The sequence below is a fragment of the Hyalella azteca genome, unplaced genomic scaffold (assembly GCF_000764305.2).
Source record: "Hyalella azteca isolate HAZT.00-mixed unplaced genomic scaffold, Hazt_2.0.2 contig15709, whole genome shotgun sequence".
Lineage (NCBI taxonomy): Eukaryota > Metazoa > Arthropoda > Malacostraca > Amphipoda > Hyalellidae > Hyalella > Hyalella azteca.
In genome coordinates this window covers 62,942-88,301 of record NW_025945551.1, presented here as the reverse complement: position 1 = coordinate 88,301, position 25,360 = coordinate 62,942, and the positions used below count along the sequence as shown (strand labels likewise).

Here is a 25,360-nt window from a genome sequence, read left to right as displayed (position 1 = left end):
GTTCAATCGAATTTTGATTGAAAACATTCAAGTTTAAGCTGCAGTAAAATTCGCTCCGAATGCACCGTAATGTGTGCTGAATGTTATTCAGTTAATGAGTTTCAAATCATGTAACATAGACACAAACGTCTCGTTTAAAATTCTCCATTGAGAGGGAGAAAAATCGAAATTTAAAAGAGCTCACGCATTAGAATTGAAGCACTAACGCTCCCTCGCATCTAATTTAAGGAGTAGTAGGTACATAAAAATTACCACATTTTCCAACTGCAAATTGCGAGTTTCAAAGGAATTTTTTTCTTTTATTTTTGGCAGGTTTAGGTTCTAAAGGATAAGTTTTAAACGATTTTCTTCTATTTTTTATGGTACTAGGGAATACAAGTTTTATAGTTCGTCCGGTGGATATCAAATTAAAAAGTATTAATAAGCTTTTTCAAGAATCAAATCAATAAATTATTTATTTGTTGGTATACGATTAGAAAAAATAGGGCTTTTTGGTCATTTACTTAAAACGTCTACCATTAAGTAATCATCATTAAATCCAAAGTTCCAAATAAGCGCACATAATTGCGCACATAAAAGCTCAGACTCTGGTAAGCGAACTCAAATATAAATTAAGGTTGTAATGAAAACAAAAACACCCATGGCCAAGTGAATGGATTATGCATAAAATTTATCAATCAATGCAGATAAAATTACTGTTAATTATTGTGCTACAGCAAAGTTAAAGAAATAAACTTTTTATGAATCAATGTAGAGAAAATTGTAGTTAATTATTTCGCTACAGTAAAGACTAAACACCAAACCTTTTTATAAATCAATCTGTATAAAATTAGAATTTACCTCCTGTACTTCAGCAAAGATGAAAAACAAAACTCTTTTTATGTATCAATGAATATAAATTTAAACTTGATTATTATGCAAAAGCTAAGTCGACAGTTTTCTCGAACCATCTTTTATTTTCAATGTTAAAATGCCATAAACGCCCTGGCAAATTGAAGGCGTCCCGGGCCACATTAAAGAAAGGCATTTCCAAGAATCAGGTAATATAGAAATATAAATACATTTAGCAGACGTCACTTGTAGAGAAGTCACTTTATTACAGCCAAAAGTAGGTCAAGGGGTCATCAGGAGAGGCAATAATACTCGTGTGTTTTATTAACGAGTAAGGGTTATTGAAATTCGAGCAGTAAAATATTTATATGACCTTGGCACTCTTTGCTCTCGCTTGCAATTAAATACATTAACTTTAGTTGAATTTGTTTCTAAACATTGCGCCAAAATTTAGCCGCCTGTAACAGACTTCCGTACACTTAAACCTTCATAATTTAAGAGATAATTTCAAACTTTCACTTCTTCCTTTAATGTTTCCTCATCTTACGCTTCTACTTTACTTACACTCTAATGATGGAAATACTTTCGTACATCGAAAATAACTTCTCAAAGCTCTACCTGGTCTGAGTGACAACTTTTAGTATTGTCTAAGTTATTGTTAATTTCCACACATTGTTGTGGTCACCGACACAGCAACTCAGCCTACATGATCGTATAGGGTCATTCTCACTGATAGTCTTTAATTAAAATTATATTATTGCACAATCATCCGTTATAGCATATACAATCCACTGTAATATAAACAATTCACGTGCCGGCCAACTGATATTCCACTGGAGAAGATGACTAAGTCAAGTTTCAAGTCTCGGGTTTGAGGCTTTCCTCCGCTCGGGCTTCACACCGCACAATATCCTAGCAGCAACTCACGCCTTCCGCATTCCGACTTCCGTAAAGTCTAAACTAAAATGGCGTTAAACAACTTCAAGATAAATAAGGAGTTCCAAGTAAAAAACACGTAAGATGATAAAATACGAGCTTACCCCAACAACATCAACATCAAATATTAAGTTCGTCTCAACTATGAAAATAATAAAAACGAAGTGAAGGTGCTTGGTAAGACAACGCTTTCATCATCAATCATCTTTTCAATTCCAGCAGAAAGTCTTTACGAGAAAGTAATTTTGAGCATTCCAGTTAATATCATAATTCACGAATGTATTTTAATCAATAAGTACATCGTGAGGAGAAATTATATGTTCTCAAACGGTGATAATGGCAATACTGATTATTATTATTTGATAAAGTAGACAAATGTGAAGAGTAAAAAAATTAGGGAGCCGTGAAAAATGGTCCTGCTGATTGAACAAGATGTGAAAACTTACTAAATGAACGCAATTGTAGTTTCAACAGTAGTGCATTAGCTTTCGCATTCATTTCCGTGAAAAATGGTCCTGCTGATTGAACAAGTTATGCAAACTTACTAAATGAACGCAATTGTAGTCTCGCCAGTACTGCATTAGCTTTCACATTCATTTCCTACGAGTTTGTGCCTCTATCAGTTTGCCCTACTAAGCCCCAGTGCGTGTTTTAAAGTTTACAACTTCGTAATTAAATTGCTATGGCAAAAATTCACTAGAAAACGCTTCCAAGAGATGAAATTATTGGTCCTCCAGTCAAGCAGGCTTGAGGAATAAAATTGATAAGCAACTTTATGGCACAAATGAGAGGCTCAGTTATTGCCTTAAACAAAAAAAAGTGGGTCAAGTAGGTCGATCAAGTGAGTCAAATGAGGGTCAAGTGGGTCACAATATCAGGCAAAAGTGGTCAAGTGTTTCGTAGATTAGAATTTTGCGTCAGAAATTGATGTTAGCTACTTATCTCACCTACAACAAAGAATACAAATGTTCATTGAATAGTAACCAAATATATAATTCTCTCGTTAAGATCGCTCATGTGAAAGAAGAAAACATAACAAATCAGTCTCTTTAATTCGTTAGAACTTATATGTTCTCATTGAACTTCACGAAACGGCCTAATTTGAAGCCTAAAATACGAGTCTCGGACAAATTCAAAGGGTAACTGCCTTAGGCAAGCATAGATATCCTTGAAAACTGTATTTTTCGAGAGAAATCATCAATATTTGAAATACTTTGTAAAACCAGCGATCCCTTATTACAACCTAACTAGAGTAGATAAAGTAGTACGTACGTTCATTCCTTGGTCATGCAGAATGCAAGATTACTATAGCCATACGGTTAATAATACTTGGAGTCGGTAATTCCAATAGCTAATCAATGACGGTTTTCCATGCTAAACCCACCAATGGCAGACGAGAAATCGGCCGCTACGTACATGTACGTAGGCCGCAAAGTGTGCATATGCGAGTTGCAATATTGTAGGGCCAATTTATTAAACTATTCATTGAGACGAGCGTCAACACTGAAGACGTTAAACACAACAGCTTTATTCTTAGTTTTCTATCACAAGTCTCGGTTGTGGATGGGACGCGGGAGCTTAATTGTATATCTACAACTCCCTACACATCAAAGCAGATCTCATTTATACCTAGGAAAAGTCCAAGCTGTTTTGATCGCCACAGCTCGTTAGAATTATTTCTTTAATTGAATCTGAAATTTTCTTAGCTTAGTCGTAAATTTTCAAAACTCGTTGAAATTTATTTATCCAAACTGATTGCCGTGCTTATGGTGAACTATTCTAAAGGTTCTTGATGAACGTAGTAATGCATGATTCAATGGTTCTCGATAGGTAGGATTCTTGATGGGCCAATTGTGTCATGCAAATACTACTATAGACTATAATATCACACAAGGATTTTGTGTTTTGGTTGCCCCGCGGAAACTGCGGCAGTGTGTGCACCACGACATAAATTTGAACAAGTTAGAAAAATTTACAGATAGGCTAAGAAAAATACAAATCCAATTAAACAAGTTATTCCATCAATGTGGGGTGATCATAACAAAGCTGCTAGATACCTTTTCCATGCAAGTGTTTGCCAATAAATGTATTAAATTTAATATGCAACACATTTTAGCACCTTGAACTCTATCGATTTGATCTTCAGTCGAAAACAGTCATAAACTCGAGTGGCCGCGGCGTGAGTATATAAGCCCTGCGATGGCTCTGCACTACTCAGAACGCAACCGAGGGCCCCACTACCTGTTCCACTCAAGTTCCTTGCTCTCGAAGAACATCAAAGAACCTCAACAATTGCACTGCAAGATGAAGATGGCCAAGTCGATCCTCACTTTCCTATGCATCGCTGTCATCATCGCAGAAACTGTCCTCGCTCAGCCGGACCAAGTTGCGGACAGTCCGCTGGTGGTCGCGGATGAAGCAGAAGCTCCGGCGCTGTCAGCCGACGAGTTTTCCGGACAAGAAGAAGCTTTGGATGAATTACCTGCACTTCAACGACTCTTGCAGCATGCTGCATTAGACGCCAGACAAGCTTTAGAAGTGCAAGACACCCGTCGCCCGTGGCCGAAACACATCCGTCGTCAGCCTCCCGTCACCCGTCTCCCTCGTCTCCCCCGTCTCCCCCGTCTCCCCCGTCTCCTGTGTCGTCCGATATGCAGAACGCCGTCTTGCGCATCGCGATGCATTGAGTGTGTTCGATGCCGTAAGTGACTTTACTTTAGCGCGATAACGTCATCTTGTAACATTTTAATGTATGATAAGAAAGTTTCCTCTATTTATGTCTCGCAATTTAAAGCTCAGGGAATAGAAGACATTAAAACAATGCAAAATTTGACTTGAAAATGACATATGCTAGTCTCTTCGATACATAAGGAAAACCGCAATTTGTCAATAGGAAGTACGATTATCCACAATTTCTGAATTTAATATGGGCTCAAACAACCAGGCCACCCAGATGAAGTTCTTCAAGAAATAAATATCATTTACACCAAAATTGCTGGCTTTCTTGTAATTTCTTGTACCTATTAATTAAATTTATTAAAAAATTTCTTGTACCTAAAACTAGCACTGCTGAACGAGAACTGTATGAAGCTAATTTAGCCTAGTAACTAAAAGGTAATATAATAGCAAATAGCATAGTACCTAACCATGACGTAAATGGTATTCGAGATGACTACCCCCCTATGAAGTAACTAAATGGTGAAATTATTCTTAGATCTAATACATCATCATTTTATGTATTACTTTGCAATCGTTATTCTTCAAACTTATCAATTCCTTATTTCCTTGCAGTTGCGAGGCGGAGTTAATGTCACTTAATGGCTGCCTGGAAGCTGAAACCAACCGACGCGCACCTATTAATTCTTGCTTCGAGATGAAACTTATCAGTAAAAATAAATGGTTTGCATTGATATCGTTCCAATAATCTCAATTTTAGGAACTGAAATTTAATTTTCAATAATTAATTATATTTTACATTCTATTTTATAACGTACAATGTTTATTCGAAACTTCATAATATTATAATAAAATGTCCATTGGAAACCTAATGTACGAATTTGCAACTCATACAAAACGCCTACATCGACCAAATAAAATTAACTCTAATAAAATTTTCAACAGAAATTACTGTAGTTAACAAAACTGCATTAAATAAACAACTTCTGCCTAGCTATAGGGAAATAAGTGTGTAAGCGTACAGTAAAATTAATTTGATTTAGTTAAAAAAATTCATTTGAAATAATAAATTAATACACAGTTTAATGTCAGTTCTTATCCCTTTCAACTGGTGAATTAAGTGTTAGCAAATCGATCTTCATTCGCCAAAAGGTGATCTAGTTCAATCGAATTTTAATCAAAACCATTCAGGTTTCAGCTACAGTAAAATTCGCTCCGAATGCACCGCAATGTGCGCTGAATGTTATTCAGTTTAAGAGTTAGAAAACTTGTAATTCAGATACCAATTAACGTCGCATTCCAAGTTATCCATTGAGAGGAAAAAAAATCGAAATTTAATAGGGCTCACGCATTAGAATGGAAGCACTAACGCTCCCTCGCATTTAATTTAAGGAGTAGTACATAAAAATGTCCACTTTTCAACTGCAAATTGCGAGTTTGAAGGGGATTTTTTATTTCTATTTTAGTTAGGTTTAGGTTCTAAACGGTAGTTTTCGAACGATTTACTTATATTTTTACTGTACTAGGAAATACAAGTATTTTAGTTCGTCTGGTGGATATCAAATTAAGGCGTTCGATTAAGCTTTTTCAAGAATCAAATCAAAAAGATATTTGTTGGTACGATTATAAAAAAATAGGGCTTTTTAAGTATTTACTTGAAACACCTATCATTAAAGCAATCATCATTAGATCCAAAGTTCCAAATAAGCGGACATAATTTTCAAAACTGAATGAAATACGCACGTTGGACAAGGCTTCAACAGGGAAATACAATGAATTGGTCAGCAGAAATACATTTGAGTGTTGACCTTCTTTGAATTCAATGTGGTCCTGGTACCTGCTGTGGCTGAGGTGTATCTGGTGTATCTGATGCATCTGGTGTATCAAGCGTATCGGGTGTATCGGGCGCATCTGGTGTATCTGTTACATCTGGTGTATCTGTAGTATCTGGTGTATCGGGCGTATCGGGTGTATCTGGTGTATTTGACGAATCTAGTGTATCTGATGAAACTGGTATATCTGATGTATATGGTTCATCTGGTGTATCTGATGTATCTGGTGTATCTGATGTATCTGGTGTATCTGAGGTATCTGGTGTATCTTGGGTAATATCTGGTGTATCTGGTGTATCTTGGGTATCTGGTGTATCTGGTGTATCTGAGGTATCTGGTGTATCTTGGGTACCTATCTGGCGTATCTGGTGCATTTGGTGTACCTGGTGTATCTGGTGTATCTGGTGTATCTGGTGCATTTGGTGTATCTGGTGTATCTGGTGTATCTGGTGTATCTGGTGTATCTGATGTATCTGGTGTATCTGGTGTATCTGGTGTATCTGGTGTATCTGGTGTATCTGGTGTATCTGGTGTATCTGGTGTATCTGGTGTATGTATCTGGTGTATCTGAGGTATCTGGTGTATCTTGGGTATCTGGTGTGTCTGAGGTATCTGGTGTATCTTGGGTGTCTGGTGTATCTGGTGCATTTGGTGTATCTGGTGTATCTGGTGTATCTGGTGTATCTGAGGTATCTGGTGTATCTTGGGTATCTGTGTATCTGGTGCATTTGGTGCATCTGGTGCATCTGGGGTATCTTCATGGTGTATCTTGGGTAGCTGGTGTCTCTGGTGTATCTGGAGTATTTGGAGTAACTGATGTATCTGGTGAATCTGGTAAATCTGTTATATTTGGTGTATCAGGGGTGTATCTAGTGTATCTGGAGTATCTGGAGTATCTGATGTATCTAGTGTATCAATCCTGTGAGCAAATCATGCAGGACACGAAACAAGACAGTAATTGTTTCAGCTATTTGTACTACAAGTAATACATGCATTTCTGCACGCTTGCAAGATTTCACCTATTAATTTATTGTTTAGTGCATCCGTTCGTTGCAATTGATTTTCTTATCAAAATTTAAGTCAAGAAACGATAATTTATTTATATGAAATTCAGATCAATTCAAATTGTCAAGGTAACCCGTGTAATGTCGGGAACACGACAGGGCGGATAGAACGGAAGACACGAATAAAAAACAATGAGATAGACTGATCTGATTAAATTATAAAAATAAGAAACAAGGGCTGAGTAGACGTTTTCCTGAGAGCAGGCTAGGAAGCTGTGACAATGGGAGCTTTTCTTCACAATTTTGTGGGAGATTTTCTCTAACTGGTGTATACATTTAATTTCAACTCATTCCTCGGACAAACTTCTAAACCTGCATTGTAGTACTAAAAACTACACTACACTAAAATTTATATTTTATTTTGCAAGCATTCTAGGAATAGAACTTCCGACAGAGTATAGGGAAAAACACTTCGTCTTAATAACATCATTTGGGTACTATCGGCAGCTAAAGTTAATATAAAACGAAACATTGTAACATAGAAAGTCGTCAGTTAATTCGACTTGCAATATCAATTTTTATACTAAATTGGGCATAGTTTTGTAAGTGGCGAGCATTTACATATCAAAGAATTTGTTGGAGTTATATAATAGCGTATTATTGGAGTTATATAATAGGGTATTATTAATAATGTTTTCGATTTCTAATTGTCGAAAAAACATTTTCCTCCTTCGTAATATGAAAACCGTGATATGATAGCACACTCTATACAGTAAAACTTAATATAAAATCAGAATTTAATATTGAGAATACAGAGCGAAGTTTACAGGAATCTAAGTGAATTCCGTTTTACGTGGTGACAGAGATCTTCAGATATAAATAACGTTCAATAACTTTCATATATATGATCAAAAAAATTAACGATAGATAGGATCATTCATAAGAAAATAACGACTCAACCTTCATCGTCATCTTCATTTGCAATGTAATAATGATAAATGCAATCGAGCGATTAGCATTAGGTCACAATCAATAAGAAAATTTAAAGGCGTGCGCGACCATGCATTAAGGTCGCCTAGGACTCATGTAGCACGTAAATCCGCTTCTCTATTTCCGCTTCGGCTCAGGGTTGGAAGGGCAGTCTCACAGGGCAGCTTGCTGGCTCGGTTTGACTCTGCTCGGCCAACCTTTGTCATACTCTCAGGCGACTATAAGGTCGGATAGGAGACTCTGACCAGATGCTGATATTGATCGGGTAGCCAAGCAGAGCCAGAAAAATTATGGCCGATCGAGTATAGTGACTATTCGGCCGAAACCTACGCGGTCCTCGAATTTAGTAAGGGATCAAATGTTCCAAAGTGGGCGAAGGCTACGTGGACTTCTCTAAACACGCCATGACTTCTCTAATGGTTTTTGGTTTAATGTGGATGAAATTTCAGTGATTTTCTTCAATATTCCCAGCCTAATAGACAACGAACATAAACATGAGCTAAAATACTTTTTGGCGACATTGCATTATTTTGACTGTGATGTTACAAATTACCAGACTCTGGTAAACGAACTCAAATATAAATTAAGGTTGTACTGAAAAAAACACCCATGGTCAAGTGAATGGTTTAAGAATAATATTTATCAATCAATGCAGATAAAGTTACTGTTGATTGTGCCAAAGCAAAGTTGAAGAAATAAATTTCTTATGAATCAATGTAGATATGGTTATAGTTAATTATTTTGCTTCAGTAATGATTAAACACAAAACCTTTTTATAAATCAATCTGAATAACATTTAAATTTACCTACTGTACTTCAGCAAAGATGAAAAACAAAACTCTTTTTATGTATCAATGAACATAAATATAAACTTGATTATCATGTTAGTCTTGATTATCATGTTATTCGACAGTTTTCCAGAACCATCTTTTGTTTTCGGTGTTTCAATGCCATAAACGCCCTGTCAAATTGAAGGCGGCCAGAGCCACATTAACTGAAAGCATTTCCAAGAATCAGGTAATATAGAAATATAAATATATATAGCAGACGTCACGTGTAGAAGTTATTTTATTACAGGCAGAAGTAAGTCAAGGGGTCGTCAGGAGAAGCAATAACACTCGTGTGTTTTATTAACGAGGAAGGGTTATTAAAATTCAAGCAGTAAAATATTTATATGACCTTGGCACTTGCAATGGAATACAATAACTTTAGTTGAATTTGTTTCTAAACATTGCGCCAAAATTTTGCCGCATGTAACAGACTTACACTTAAACCTTCATAAAATAGAAGATAACTTCAAACTTTCACTTATTCCTTTAATGTTTCTTCATCTTGCATTTCAACTTTACTTACACTCTAACGATGGAAATACTTTCGTACATCGAAAATAACTTCTCAAAGTTCTACCTGATCTGAGTGACAATTTTCAGTAATGTCTAAGGTATTTTTAATTTCGACACATCGACATCAAATATTCAGTTCGTCTCAACTATTAAAATAATAAAAAACGAGGTGAATGTGCTTGGTAAGACAACGCATTCATCATCTTTTCAATTCCAGCAGAAAGTCTTTACGAGAAAGTAATACGTAAAAACACAATGCATTACTATATCAATATTCTCAAATCTGAGAAAGTTTTCGTTTCTGCGCCCAATGATCTTAATATTTGATATGAATAGTCGGAGTGCATTCAATAAGTAAATAAACCATGCCTTTGTTGTGCACGATGTGCATCTGCGTACGTCGGGATGACGTCTCGCAATCTTTATTCTAGGGTCGCAGAACATAGGGGCAGGAGTTGTAGAACTGGTTACTTACTATCGCGCCCCCTCATACGGTTGTGCGGGCTCACGCCGAGCAGTGCGATGTTACAGTTTCTGACAGTGACTTCAAAGTTTTAGCTTCCACTTCTGGTGTTTCTGATTTGCGCATATTAGAATCATTGTATATTTTTAAACGGAGGCCTAGTTTGAATTTAGCTCTTTGCTCTTACACGCTTGAAATTGTAAATAGGTAGGTTTTACAGCTTAGGTTTTTTGTTGTAATCTTTACTGTACTAATTACTGTTTTAACTGTGTTTTAGAATTTCGAACTGACAATGGAGCTGGACTCCGAAACGTTTTCTTTAAAGACACTATGAATTTTTGTGGAGTTTTCTTTGCTTTCAATTTTTTAGTAAAATATATAATTAAAGAAGCGTAAAAAATTAGCTAACCACATAGAATAACAAGGAAGCAATTAACTTTGACTGAAGTCCATAAGAGCGCCAAGCGCGACCATGCAGCTACCACCGCCGCTGCGCAGCCCGGAAGCGTTTTTAACTTGCATTGCATAAGTAAGAACCTCACACGTGACTCATGGACAAACTATACAAAACAAACTCTCAGAAAAATTGAGGGACTTTGTCCAAGTAGCCATGCACTTCTTTCCCATTTTGAGGGCCATCCCAACTCAGTTTTGTCAGGCATAAGGACTTATCAGTGCTACATGCATAAAGCGTGTCACTATTTGTACTATATAACCCATACATTTTGTAAGAACAATAGGATTTACCTGTTTATGACGGCTTTGAAAGACAGGTAAAACTGTTAGATCACATCAATTAGGATTTACGCTATAATTTCTCGAACCAAAATAACCCCCTAAACAGGAAATTTGGCATTAATTTTATTACAAAATACGATGTAAGTCCTAGGAGGCGTAAAGCAGAATTGCAGATATCCAGTGTAACCAAATAAAAATATTTGCATTTTCGTTAGAGTAAAGCTGGCGAGTTTAATTCTTGTTGTCATGTTTTTCAATGCGTAGCTAGTAAAGCCTAATGTAAGGACTCTGGACTTCATAGTACTGTTTCTATTGTAGTCTAATTTTTAACAATAGTTGCAAATAATTACTACGTACAGAAAATACTCATAACAATCGTTAGACAATGTAAAAGATTGGATATTGCTAATGAAATAATCGAAAACAGTGAAAGATGTAATTTTCACTAAATAACAAAAGAAAACGAACAGGAGTCTATTGCAAACCCTCTACTAACGACGAACAACAAGACAATATATCTGCTATTTTTCCCAGATCAAATCTCCTACAGAACTGGACTGCAAGATGAAGATGACCAAACCAACCCTCGCTTTCCTGTGCATCGCAGTCGTCATCACGAAAACTGTCCAAGTTGCGGGCAGTCCGCTGGTGGTCGCGGATGAAGCAGAAGCTCCGGCGCAGTCAGCCGACGAGTTGTCTGAACTAGAAGTCTAGAACTGACTACGGACGAAGAACTTTAGACGCTCGACAATTCAATAGCTTGTACACAGCTAGTGTTCTTTCAGCGTGTTTTCCTATCTTCTTCTTCGTAAATGGTAGCGAAAGTACTGTTAATGGTCTACAATTCGTTTCTGTGATTGTTATGATAACCAGAGGTGGCAGTAGCGCGCTACATGGAGCGGCCGCTACATTTGCAATAGCGGTAGCGGCGCTACATTTAAGGCAATGTAGCGGTAGCGGTAGCGCCCGCTACATATTTAAGTAGCGATACGATATTTTGCCGCTACAGCGCTACCGCTACATTTATATATAAAGCCTTTAGATTTTACTTAATAGTATTAAATATTATTCAAAAACCAGTACGATACGTACATAATATATATTACAGAATAAAACTGTACGAAAGATTTCGGTGTAATGTTGTCGACCTCAGCAACCTCAGCCTGTTACTGGTGTCAACAGTGTTAGTTAACTTCTATCTTGTTAGCTAGTGTCAACAGTGTAGTGTTAAGTTGTTACCAGTTACTACGTACAGGTATTTTTTCATGTTTCAGTTTGCTTACAGTTATTTTTACAAAGTTATTTTTATGTTTCACTTTCCCTACATGGATGTCTACATTAATCTACCAATCTCAAAAATAATCAACATATTTATACAAATAAAAGATTGATTTTTATATGTATATGTGGATAATTTTTAGATTGGTAGATTAAAGTACACATCCATGTAGGGAAGGTAAAACATAAAAATAACTGTAACCTTTTTTATTTACTGTATCTAACCCGTACTAGTTCGGTTAGGTTAATTGCAATAAAGTTGCAATGATATGTTTTGAAAATGTTTTATTATCATTAAATGTTTATGAGTAAATCCTAATAGCAGAACAATAATTATTTAGAGATTTCCAATAATTTTGGCCATTGTAGCGGCTAATGTAGCGGCGCTACATTTTACTGTAGCGGTAGCGGTAGCGCTTGCTACAATCTAGTGGGTGTAGCGGTAGCGCCCGCTACATTTAGAGCATGTAGCGGTAGCGGTAGCGCCCGCTACATTTAGAGCATGTAGCGGTAGCGGTAGCGCCCGCTACATTTAGAGCATGTAGCGGTAGCGGTAGCGCCGCTACATTTCAAAGTAGCGCTGCCCAGCTCTGATGATAACGTATTGCAAACAAAGTTTCATGACATAGGTGCTTAAAAATGAATAATAATAATTATTGATGCACAAATTATTTTAAAATGTTAGGTCAGCACAAGCGCTGCTCTTGCGACAGTGCTGCAGTACTATTGCTTTAGGGTATGAAATCTCAATTCTTATAATTTAATAACAGTCCTATTATGAATAGTATGCATTTATTTAAATTTTAGCAAACAGCTAACTTTAAATTAGCCAGATTTTCGAGTAGAAGCATACATTCATGTTTCGATGTCAGAGCATTCATTCAACTATCATATGGGTCGTGGATAGTTAGTTTACACGATTTTTTTTAATATTACAAGAATTAAACCAAAAGCCTAATAAATTAATACAGTAGTTTTACACTGTTTTCCTCTAATGTGCCAGTTTCACACAAATGAAAAAGGTTGAAGACGAAGTTAGGAGTTTCTAACAAGAAAGAAGATATTATTCCACAGAACAATTTAGGAGTACGCACCGAATTTATTCATAATACTTCATCTTGTGAAACTAAATTGAATAATCCAGTAACCTATTTTTCTATTATCTTTTTGCGAGGTGGCCAGGGACGGGGTATCGTATCGATGTGCCGTATTAGTTATCGGTTAATGAAGAGTTGTTCTCGTATGGATGGCCAAGGGAAGATAATGCGAGGGGCATTAGCGCGACCCGTCTTCGATGCTCCATCGATGTTTATATATAAAATAAGTTCGCCAATCACCACCTATATAAGCCACCAATCTTCCACCAATAACTTTTGTGTCATCACTATTCCGTTCAAAAGAAATTGCGAACAGTAATCATGCCTATTCATTATACATGCGTACACGCTCCCGCATGAACAATAATGAAAATGTTATTGGAATACAAGTGAGTGTTCCTCCAAATTACTTACCTACTGAAGTGACATCTTAGCCTTTTCGCCCATTATTTCACTGAAAATCAATGTGTGCAGTTTGACTTCCCATTTAGAACAATGAATTATTGATGAATTATTGGACCATACAAGAAGTTTCAGTTTTGACCAACAACTCCAAATCAACGACCACCAATTTATTTTAAATATCACCGCTAACTCATGAATCTCGTGTAGATTTATAATTTTGTGACCGAAAGTAATTTTTTTTTTGCTTCTACCAATATCAAAATTAAAGCAATGGAGTCTATATATTTATGAATGACTTTAAAATCTACAAAGCATCAGAACGCTGGATTTGAACGATTTTTATAAAGCATAAAACCTTATTTTTATTTTGAGGAGAGCTTTTCTTCCGTTTTAGCCTCTAGTCACATCCTAGAGTTCACTATTTAGTTATTTCACAGCAATTTTAAAAGAAAGAAGTAATTATATAGGGGGCAAAGTGTCTTTATTATCGTTGGTTAGAGTAAAAATAGAATTTCCAATAACATTTCACAATAGAATTGAAGCGAGTTCTTCTGGAAGGCATGCAGAAGAAAGTTGACATGTAGAAGAGAGTTAGTCGGAGACCTTAATTAAAGAGTGGCCACTAGTTTTCTTAGTACGAATATCGGCCGTATTTGATTCATTCGTACTTTTGAAAATATTTGGACCCCTTCACATATGGTAATAAGCTATATAATATCTAACAAGTAATAAAATATATAAGGCAAGCAACAAAAAAGAAAGCAATTAGCAGTAAATGGGAAGTACATCGCAGCGACAAGCATGACAAGCTGGCGTCGGCGCCACACAGACAGGAAATGTCAAGTTTTTACCGCACGTGACATATGGACTTGCGGTGCGACACAAACAATCGCTTCACCGGTTAATGGCTGGCTTGTAAATACGCCAGAACTAAAACCAAGTTGAGTGGAACATGTGTTTGCATTCGGTTTCACTTATACTGGAGATATGTAAAAGAACTTTTACTTTTAGGAACACTAAATTGAAAAGCTAAGACAGCTTAGGAAAGCTATTACACCAGATCTAAAACCAAGTTAAGAGGAACATACCGAGTGTATTCAGTTTCACTTATGCCGGAAATATGGAAAGGAAATTTCACTTTTAGGGCAACTAAATCGAAAAGCTAGGAGAGCTTCCTCCGCACAGCGCTCAATGCCTGCATTTGAAGTGACTTCTGCAACAACTTATCTTGTGATTAACAATTTTTCTAGATTTCTCATGCCCATCGCACAACTGTAGGAAAAACGCAAATCCTTAACTTTTCCATCAGTTTCGTCTCTAAATAATAATATTCCAAAGCCTAAAGTTCATCACTCCATCGAACTTACTTCGGACAAACCAGCATTTGCTAGAGTACGTTATCTGTCAGAAGCCAATTAAATTTAAAATCGCTAAACAGGAATTAAAGACACTGCTCGATTCTGGACAAGCTCCAGCATTATAGGTACATATATTGACAACAATAATAATTATTTTAATAAAGAAGAGAGTAAAAAAATCAGAGAGGCGTGAAAAATTATTCTACTAATTATACGTTGTACGCATACGTACTCTATGAAAGTGACCTTGAGCGAGCAAGTATTATTTTAGCAGTAATGCATTAACTTTCAGACTCATTCCTTTTTAGTTTGTGCCTTTATAAATTTACCCTACTAATTCTTAGTGAGTGCTATAAAGTTTACAACTTCATTATTAAAATGCAATGGCAAAAATTCACAAGAGAACGCTTTCAAGGAACAAAATTATTGGTCCTCCAGTCAAGCAGGCTTGATCAATAGAATTTATAGGCAGCTTACGGCAGACATGAGTGGCTCAATTATTGCTTTAAACAAAAGAAGTGGGTCAAGTAGGTCGAGTGAGTCAAATGGGTCAAGAGGATCTAGTGGGTCACAATGTCAGGCAAAAACTGTAAAGTTTTTCGTCGATAATAGTTTGACTGGAGAAATTGAAGTTAGTTACTCATTTTTTCAGTTTCGGTTCGATGAACATACAACAAAGACCGAATGCCCATAGTTATCCAATAGTAACTTAATAATTCCCCAGGGATAATCGCTGATGTGAAAGTTGAGAAGACGAGAACATAAAAAATGAGTCATTTTAAAATGTGTTCATTGAACTTAACGAATCGACCTAATTCGAGTTACATTGTTCTAAACACGGATCTCAACAAAGCACCCGCCATAGCCCAGCACAAATTTTTTTGAAAACTGGAATGTTAGAATGAATCCAGTTCCTTCCTCGCACCCAAGGGTATTTCGAAATTCGAAACTTCATAATATTATAAAATGCCACCAGGGAACCTTATGTACGAATTTGCAAATCATACAAAAAATCAACGTTGACAAAATGAAATAAACAGCTATATAATATTCAACAGGAATTACTCTCTCTTTAACAAAACCTGCATTAAAAAACTAATTTTGCCTAGCTTCAAGAAAATAAATGTGTAAGGATATGAGCAAATTAATTTAATTTCGTTGAAAAAATCCAATATGAAATAATAAGTAGTAGTAGTAGTAGTATAATGGTTTACTGTCGCTTCAGCTATCAAGCTATTTCGCACAGGAGGTCAATATATAACATCGCCAGCGTGGCGGAAGGTTTCAATTATTCTAAGTCTCAAATTAATCATCATCCACAAAGGGCGGAAGGTCTCAGTTGTCCAGCCCGCTGATGCTGGCTCGAAAGAAGCAGCGTTATTTCAAAGAGTCGAAGTGACAAGGAGGGACAGGTTAAAAGCAACAGAAACTGAGACACTCGAACAAGAGGTCGCTTACACGGGACGTCGGCCGCCCGCACGAGAGAGACAGAGAAGGGGAATGTAAGGAATCCTTCCTACATAATAGCTTGATGTAAGGAATACTACCTACATAATAACTTAACCCCACAACTGAGACCTGCAGTCAGACACCGAGAGCTCAGCGGTGGGGCGCTCAGGAACAATTCCCTAGGAGCGCGAAATCCCATAGGACTTACGACGAGCACAGACACGCGTCGAAAGTCCCCCCGAAAGGTCTCTATTGACTAAAACCTAATTTAAAATCAAAATATCTTACCTTTTGAGAAAATAGCGTATAATTGTAATAATTTTAAGTGAGTTTTCACGAAATAAGGATGTTATAATTTTTAATATTATGGACCACCAATTGGTGACCAAGAATTTTCCTTTTTCGTAATATGAAGGCCAATAACTGAGCACACTCTATTAAGTAAAACCTAATTTAAAACCAGAATATCCTAGCTATTGTGAAAATAGAGTAGGTATAGTTGTTATGATTTCAGGCGAGTTTTCACGCGATAACAAAGATGTTCACAAACTAATCATTTTTATTATAAAATTCAAATATTTTAAGAAAAAACGATAGACAAGATCATTAATAAGGACAAGATCATTAAGGACTCAACCTTCGTCACCATCCTCATTTGCAGTATGAAAATACGAAATGCAATCGAGGTTTAAGCAATAAGTCGCAATCAAAGGTTCCTAATTGGGACCGCGCGCATTTTCAAGGCACAATGATTTTTCGTTCTCTTTTCTGTGAAATACGGATGAGATTTCGATTACTTCCTTCAGAACCGTATTATTACGGTATAATAAACATCAAACGTGAGTGTGAACCAGAAATTAGGTTTTGCGACTTTGCGTCATTTCGATTGTGATGCTACAAATTACTAGAATTTGGTATTTAAATTCAAATTTAAATTCTGGATATGTTCAAAGAAAACAGCGATGTTCAAGTGAAATATTTTTGCAAAACTTTATCAGTTAATGCAACCAAAAATTGTTATTAAAAAAATTAAAAAGTTCATTATTTTGCTGCAACAAAGTTAAAAAAGGAAAATTTTTATGAATGAATAAAGATGAAATTTAAAGTTAATTATTGTGCTAAAAAGTCTACAATTCTCAGAACCATGTTTTTTCAATGTAACAACGCACACGAAAGCTCCTTCAAACTGAAAGCGCGCAGGACTACGCTAAGAAGCATTTCCAGGAATCAGGTAATTTAGAAACATAAATACACTTAGCAGACGTCACGTGTAGAGAAGTCATTTTATTACAGGTAGAAGTAGGTCAAGGGGTCAACAGAAGAGGCAATAATACTCGGGTGTTTTATTAACGAGTAAGGGTTATTGAAATTCAAGCAGTAAAATATTTATATGGCCTTGGCACTCGTCGCTCTAGCTTGCAATGGAATACAATAACTTCAGTTCAATTTGTTTCTAAATATTGCGTTAAAATTTTACCGCATTTAACAAAGATTTACACTTTAACCTTCATAATTTGGGAGATAATTTCATACGTTAACTTGTTAATTCAATGTTTTCCTGATCTTGCGCTTCTACTTTACTGAAACTCTAATGATGGAACTACTTTCAAGGATCGAATAGTACACACTTTAAATTGTACCTGGTCCAAGTGACAATTTTTAGTATAATGTCTAAGCTAGGGATAATTTCAACACATCAACTTCGCACATCCACATTTTCTCAATTAAGAAAGCGTTTTAAAACCTTTTCATGTACGCAACGCATGAATAAGGGTTGAAATAAGTAAAGGTATATACTTGGCTAGATAATGGTTTCACAATCAGACATTTACATTAGTTCATCAAAAATGCTTCGCAAGAAAACGAAAGAATTGCTATTTTTGGATTTTTCGGAAAAAAACTGACTGGCGAAAATTTGGAATATAACTGCATAACCATGCAGTTATATCATGAAAATTATTTGATAAGGAAATAAACTGTATGAATTAATAACATGTTTGAGAGTAAAAAAAAAAACAATTAAAAGTTTGTTTTTTCTTTATTCTTCTCGGTCACGCTGAATTCGCAAATTTACTTCTCATTCAAGGAAAGAACGCGTACGACGTATTGAATGAATTTGAATTGCAACTGAATTTAGCGCTTTCGAAATTCATCGTAATTCGATCAGCGTGCAGATAATCGTATAATTATACAAGAAAAAGATTCTATTTACAAAATAAAGCCCTAGAGCTTTTGATTTCGCGAAGCTTAGTGCAAAAATACGAAGCTCGATATGTGATAACATTTTCATACACAAAAATTGGCAATGAATGATTCTGAGAATTTTTAACATAAAATTACCTGAAGGGGCTGACGACCCCTGGGCACCCGAGTCATTATTTACTGAGGTTGAATACCCAACAAGAACGGAAATCGGAATAACGTCGATGTTTGATGAAAAGGTCAACAAGTAATTATGTTGGTTAAGCAAATTTATATTTAAAAGAAAGTAAAATATGCAGTTCCAATTTCATCAAATATTTAGTTATTAGCATATTTGGTTGCAGGTAATTTAACATTGAAGCAACTACATTTACTACAATATTTGAAAATGTAAGATAAATAATGACTCCAGAAACGATGTTGCTGGAATAAAAGCCAAGTGAATTATGCCGTCAAACCTCACGAAATAAATTAATAACCTATGTCAAATTTATCAAGAAATGTTTTTAAACATCAAGAGTCATTCAAATTTCTCTGGTTCTTCAATGCTTTTATTTTCTTGTGCGTAATATCCGAAGTTCAAATTCAACATTTTTCAATTATGAAACCAATTCAGAAAGAATTATGATAAACAATTGACCATCTGGGCGCGGCGGAGAACATAAGAACAGACGAGTGTATAAAAATAAAAGCAGAAATATATAGAGACTGTATACCCAGAAGTGGAAAAATGTAACAAAGTGATTTAGATCTTGTGGCCTAGTTTGAATTTAGCTTTTAGTTCTTACCCGCCTGAAATTGTAAATAGGTAGGTTTTACAGCTTAGGTTTTTTGTTGTAATCTTTACTGCACTAATTACTGATTTATCTGTGTTCTAGAATTTTCGAACTGACAATTTGACAATGGAGCAGGACTCCGAAATATATAATAAAACAAGCGAGAAAAATTAGCAAACCACATAGAATAACAGGGAAGTAATTAACTTTGACTGAAGTCCATAGGAGCGCCAAGCGCGACAAGCTGCCACCGCCGCTGCGCAGCCCGGAAACGTTTTTAACTTGCATTGCATAAGTAAGAACCTCGCACGTGACATATGGACACACTATACAAAACAAACTCTCAAAAAAATTGAGGGACTTTGTCCAAGTAGCGATGCACTTCTCTCCACTTTTGAGAGCCATCCCAACTCAGTTTTGTCCGGCATTAGGACTTATCAGTGTAACATGCATAAAGCGTGTCACTATTTGCACAATAAAACCAATTCATTTTGTAAGAACAATAGGATTTACCTGTTTATGACGGCTTTGAAAGACGGGTAAAACTGTTAGATCAAATCAGTTAGGATTTACGCTATAATTTCTCGAACCAAAATAACCCCCGAAACAGGAAATTCGGCATTAATTTTATTACAAAATACGATGTAAGTCCTAGGAGGCGTGAAGCAGAGTTGCAGACATCAAAGTGTAACCAAATAAAAATATTTGTATTTTCGTTAGAGTAAAGCTGGCGAGTTTAATTCTTGTTGTCATGTTTTCCAATGTGTAGTAAAGCCTGATGTAAGTACTTCATATATCTGTTTCTTTTGTAGTCTAATTCTTAACATTGGTTGCAAATAATTACTACGTACAGGAAATACACATAGCAATCGTTAGACAATGTAAAAGATTGGATATTGCTAATGGAGTAACCGTAAACAGTGTAAGATAAAATTCCTACTAAGTAACAAAAGAAAACGAACATGAGTCCATTGCAAACCCTCTACTAACGACGGACAACAAGACAATATATCTCATGAATCTAATTCTTATATTGAATGATATACGTCCAGTCTTTCAAACTGAATTATTAGTCCACATTAGTCATATTCACTTTTATCTCAGCAGTTATTAGGCACCTAAAGCTACTATAATAAAAGCCTGGAACATTCATTAAATTTCCCAGACGCTACAGAAGACGCATTGCAGCTGCGACAAGGTAATTCTGGACCCTGGACAGTCAAGAAGTCTCTCAAAAAAAATCTAAGAAAAAGGCGCGAAAATACTACTTGCATCTAGATAGTTTCAAATGAATATAGTTGAAATATCACACCAATGATTACAAAGGGAAATAATTTGTTCATTAGGAAACATCCATCAAATAGTCATACTTGAAGGGTTATGCCCATGCTCATGGCATAACAATGCCTGATATCTGATTAATCAACATGGAAAGCGTTTCATCTTATCAGTTGGCGAGCAATAGATGCTGATTTTATTGACTTTGCACATTTGTTATAACATCGCAATGAGACAACGGTTGATATAATTAATCAATTGACAATAAATAAATATCGTATTTTCTTCTGGTTTTATCGGGCAAATTTTGCAAGATGAAAGTTGTGGAACGCAACCAAAATATAATACTTCAGAAAATTCATTGATAATCGTATGTTCACACAGTGGAAAATGATTATTATAAAAATTTTCGAGCTGTATTGTGCCTAAATGTTAGACAACTAAGGCTTGTTAAATATGTTAGACGCATCAGGCATTTTAAATATATCAGACACATTATGTTGATAACTACATTTTGATCACGTTCTTAAGGCCAAAATTTCCGAAGCCGAAATCGGTCTCAACGTATTTAGAATGTTAAGGTTTATTCTACAGAAAGCCTCGTTTGCTTCTGCGTCTGAATTGCTTTTCTCTTGAAAGCATGTAATGCAAAGATCGTTAGCTCATCTGAGAAGAAATGCCCTTGGTGGAAGTCGAGAGTGGAAGGTAAATAAATAGAGAGCAGGCCAAATGGTGCTTTATAATTTTATTTATTTTAAATGAATACTGTGAATGTTTATATAATTGCACGTTATGTTGAAAATTTTATTTATTATTTTGATGATGGAACAATCCGTATCGTAAGCGCGCTTCACAGCTCGGAGCGCCGTCATCAGGTTTTCTCCTCAGCCCTGCGAGTTCAGTACGTTTACGAAAACCTGCAATGTAAATTTATATGATAACTATATTATAATTCGCATCTACACTAATCAAATTACATAGTCAATTGTTATATAATGTATTAAATCTGACGTTTTTAGAGTGCATATTGATTCGATAATGCAAATGTTTTGTACAACAGTTGAATTTTTTCTATGCATTAAACTCTTTTAAAACTATCCTTCCTATCATGATTGACTATGCTTGACGGAATGACCGTCAGGCCTCAACTGAAAGGACAAGCGGATGTTCTGAGAATGATTTGGTCAGTCGTGGACTATCCAGGCCTCGAGGGACATGTTGTGAACCGAAGAAGCCATGCCGAAGTCGCCAAACATGACCATTTCATTAGTTTAGCAATTGTATGTTTTTTTTTGTCAGGCTAGTGAATTTACGTGAGATTAAGCATATTATTTTTTGTAAGTAGGCCACCTGATGGGCATAATTTCTACCTTACCAAAAAAACTTGACATCTGTAACTCTGATTGTATCAAGTTTAAATTCATTTCCAGTATCGCGTATAAATTTGACGGATAGCCAATATATGTTGAAGATCTTCTGCAACAACTTACCAGCATGTCAGTCCTCCGCTTGGATTACGTCGGCACACAATGCGCCCTCTCCGGTTTGGGTCTTCTTGAAGTCCGAAATCTTTTTGGTCGTCCACTACTGTTTCATCCAAGAACTGCCGAAGTGCTGGTAGTTCATCTAAAGAAAATTCGTGTACAGACAACTCATCGGCTGACAGCGCGGAAGCTTCTGCTTCATCCGCGACCACCAGCGGGCTGTCCGCAACTTGGACCGGCTGAGCGAAGACAGTTTCCGTGATGACGAATGCGATGCACAGGAAAGCGAGGGTTGACTTGGCGAGCGTCATCTTAGCTGCTGTTCAAAAGGTGCTTTGCTCCTGAGGAAATTCGCCTGACGCTTCAGTATGCAAGGTAGAGGGGATTTTTTGTTTCTGTATGCCGTCGCACCACCTCAAGACTTAAATACTCCTGCAGCAGGAAGCAGCAACCACTCGAGTTTACGACATTCTTCAACCCCAAAGTGTGAAGTGAGCTGCTGAGTCTATAATTGTGAAGCCGCCACGTGTAACCAAAAGAAACATTTATTAATACTTAATTCCACACATGTATCACCGTACGATTAAACGAAATAGTTCTACAAGTTGAGCCTAGTCGATTGCGTAATAACAGTTATCTGTATTTATCTCCCTGCAAATTATTTCTTAGGATTTGCGAAAATTACATCTGATTGAAGTATCGGCTAACCTAGCACCTTAACCTCATTCTTGTTTGCTATTTTCTTCAAGCATTGCGTGCATAACATGTTTTTCAAGTCACTTTCGGAATTAAGACTAACTGAAGATTACCTCACTAACACTCGTTTGATGTTAACGTAGAAATAAACTTTCCATAAATAATTTCTATCTCGTCCTGGGTTACGAATGCTTTTATCCTATTAACTTAGTGTTCTCAACTCACGACGTTGCCGACATTAGTCTTTTGAACCGGTTAAAACTGGGAGGAATTTTGAAGTTCGATTATTGAAATGATGAACTCAGAAGAATAATTGGATCATATAGACGAAAAAGTTGTAGACTTTTTTACCGGCTGGCGCAAGGCAAGGGTTTGTTCAAGGCTTTTCATTGAACATATCAAACGTTTGACGAATCGCTTGCTTGGTGTTGGACTTGACTAGAGGTTTCTTCGTAGCCAAACTGTAGACCAATTTAAACGAAGTTTTACTTTCTTTTCTACGATTATTGAAATACTGAAATACATACTACGATGAAAAATAGCGTCTAAAATTTCTTAAATTCTGGGACCTTCGCGCATTATATTCTCCATTTAAAGTATGAACTTTTTGTGACCTGTTGAGCTAAAATTATTGTCTTTTATTGCAGATAAATAATAAGAGTTACAGTTGATATTCGCTTGAAATTCCGTTAGCATCATCTGTTCATGAAACACTCCAGCATTTTATAGGTGCAGTGTTATAAACCGACACTCTGTAGGGTGGGCCCTTTCAAATGCATGCATTTGCAGTGACTTCTGCAGTAACACATCGCGTGATCAACAATTACTTTAGTTTTCCTACGCCCATCGCAAAACTGTTGGAAAAACTCAAATTCTTAACTTTACCATCAGTTTCGTCTCTGAATATTATTCCAAAGCCTAAAGTTCATCACTCCATCTTACTTACTTCGGTCAAACCAATATTTGCTAGAGTACGTCAACGGTCAGAAGTCAAATTAAAGATCGCTAAACAGGAATTAAAGACACTGCTCGATTCTGGAGTTGTACAACTTTCCAAATCGCCATTTTGTTCGCCGATTCATATAGTTCCCCAAAGTAAACCTGGCGAACGGAGAGTTGGTGGCGACCATTGAAATTTAAACGAAATACTGATGTGGTTCGCTATATATCCTACTATTTATCTGACAGTGGGCCATAACGCGGGAATTTTGTATTCCCGAGAATAGCTCGTTTTTATCTTGCAACAATAACTTAATGATGTTTGAAATTGCGATGCTGCTTTAAGTCCAGGAGTAACGAATATTTTCCTTTACAGAAGCTCCATCATTTATTGTTCAGGACTGTCAACCTCAGCATGCAATACATGATGTGATCTTTCTCGATAACGCGCGACATTGAACATTATAGTTAATATCATAATTCACGAATGTATTTCAATCAATAAGGACATCATGAGGAGAAAGTAAATGCTTTCGAACGATGATATTGTCTATAAATTTGACCTATTAAGCTTCAGCGAGTCCAATAAAGTTTACAACTTCGCCATTAACATTATATGGCAAAAATTCACAAGAGGACGCTTTCAAGGAATGAAATTATTGGTCCTCCAGTCAAGCAGGCTTGAGGACTAAAATTGATAAGCAACCTTACGGCAGACATGAGTGGCTCAATTATTGCTTTAAATAAAAGAAGTGGGCAAGTAGGTCAAGTGAGTCAAATGGGTCAAGTGGGTCTAGTGGGTCACAATATCAGGCAAAAACTGTAAAGTTTTTCGCAGATAAGAGTTTCTCTGCAGAAATTGAGGTTAGTTACTCATTTTTTCAGTTTTGGTTCGATGAACGTACAACATATAATACCCATAGTTATCCAGTAGTTACTAAATAATTCCCCAGGGAAAATTGATGATGTAAAAGTTGAGAAGATGAGAACATACATAATCAGTCTTTTTTAAATGTGCTCATTGAACTTAACGAATCGACTTAATTGGAGCTGCATTGTTCTAAACACGAATCTCAACAAAGCAGCCGCCTTAGACCAGCACAGATTTTTTAACTAGACTGTTAGAGTGAATGAATAGTCAATGGTATTTCGAAATTTTAGATAATATTATGATAAAATGCCACTAAGGAACCTTATATACGAATTTGCAAATCATACAAAAAATCAATGTCGACAAAATTAGATAAACAACTAGATAATTTTTAACAGGAATTACTCTCTCTTTAACAAAACTTGCATTAAAAAACTAATTTTGCCTAGCTTCAAGAAAATAAATGTGGAAGGAAATGGGCAAACCAATTCTATTTCGTTGTAAAAATTCCAATATGAAATAATAAATCTATATACAGTTTAATGTCAGTTCTTACCGCCTGTAATTAATCGGTGAATAAAGTGTTCACAAATCGAACTTCCAAAAGATGATCGAGTTCAATCGAATTTTGATCAAAAACAATCAAGAATAACCTACAGTAAAGTTCGCTCCGAATGCACCGCAATGTGCGCTAAATGTCATTCATTTCTAAAA

At 36.1% G+C, this 25,360-nt stretch overlaps 2 protein-coding genes across 2 annotated transcripts in view; both read right to left on the bottom strand.

Moving 5' to 3' along the window:
* Positions 1–25,360, bottom strand: part of LOC108670723 (ras-GEF domain-containing family member 1B) — a 303,823-nt gene that overhangs the window by 243,063 nt on the left and 35,400 nt on the right. The window lies entirely within an intron of this gene.
* On the bottom strand, positions 21,430–22,525 carry LOC108670721. The gene is made up of 2 exons (XM_018158209.2): positions 22,147–22,525; positions 21,430–21,573 (listed from the first exon to the last, which is right to left on the bottom strand). Exons 1-2 carry the CDS (start codon positions 22,449–22,451, stop codon positions 21,564–21,566), a joined length of 315 nt encoding a protein of 104 aa, XP_018013698.1. The 5' UTR covers positions 22,452–22,525; the 3' UTR covers positions 21,430–21,563.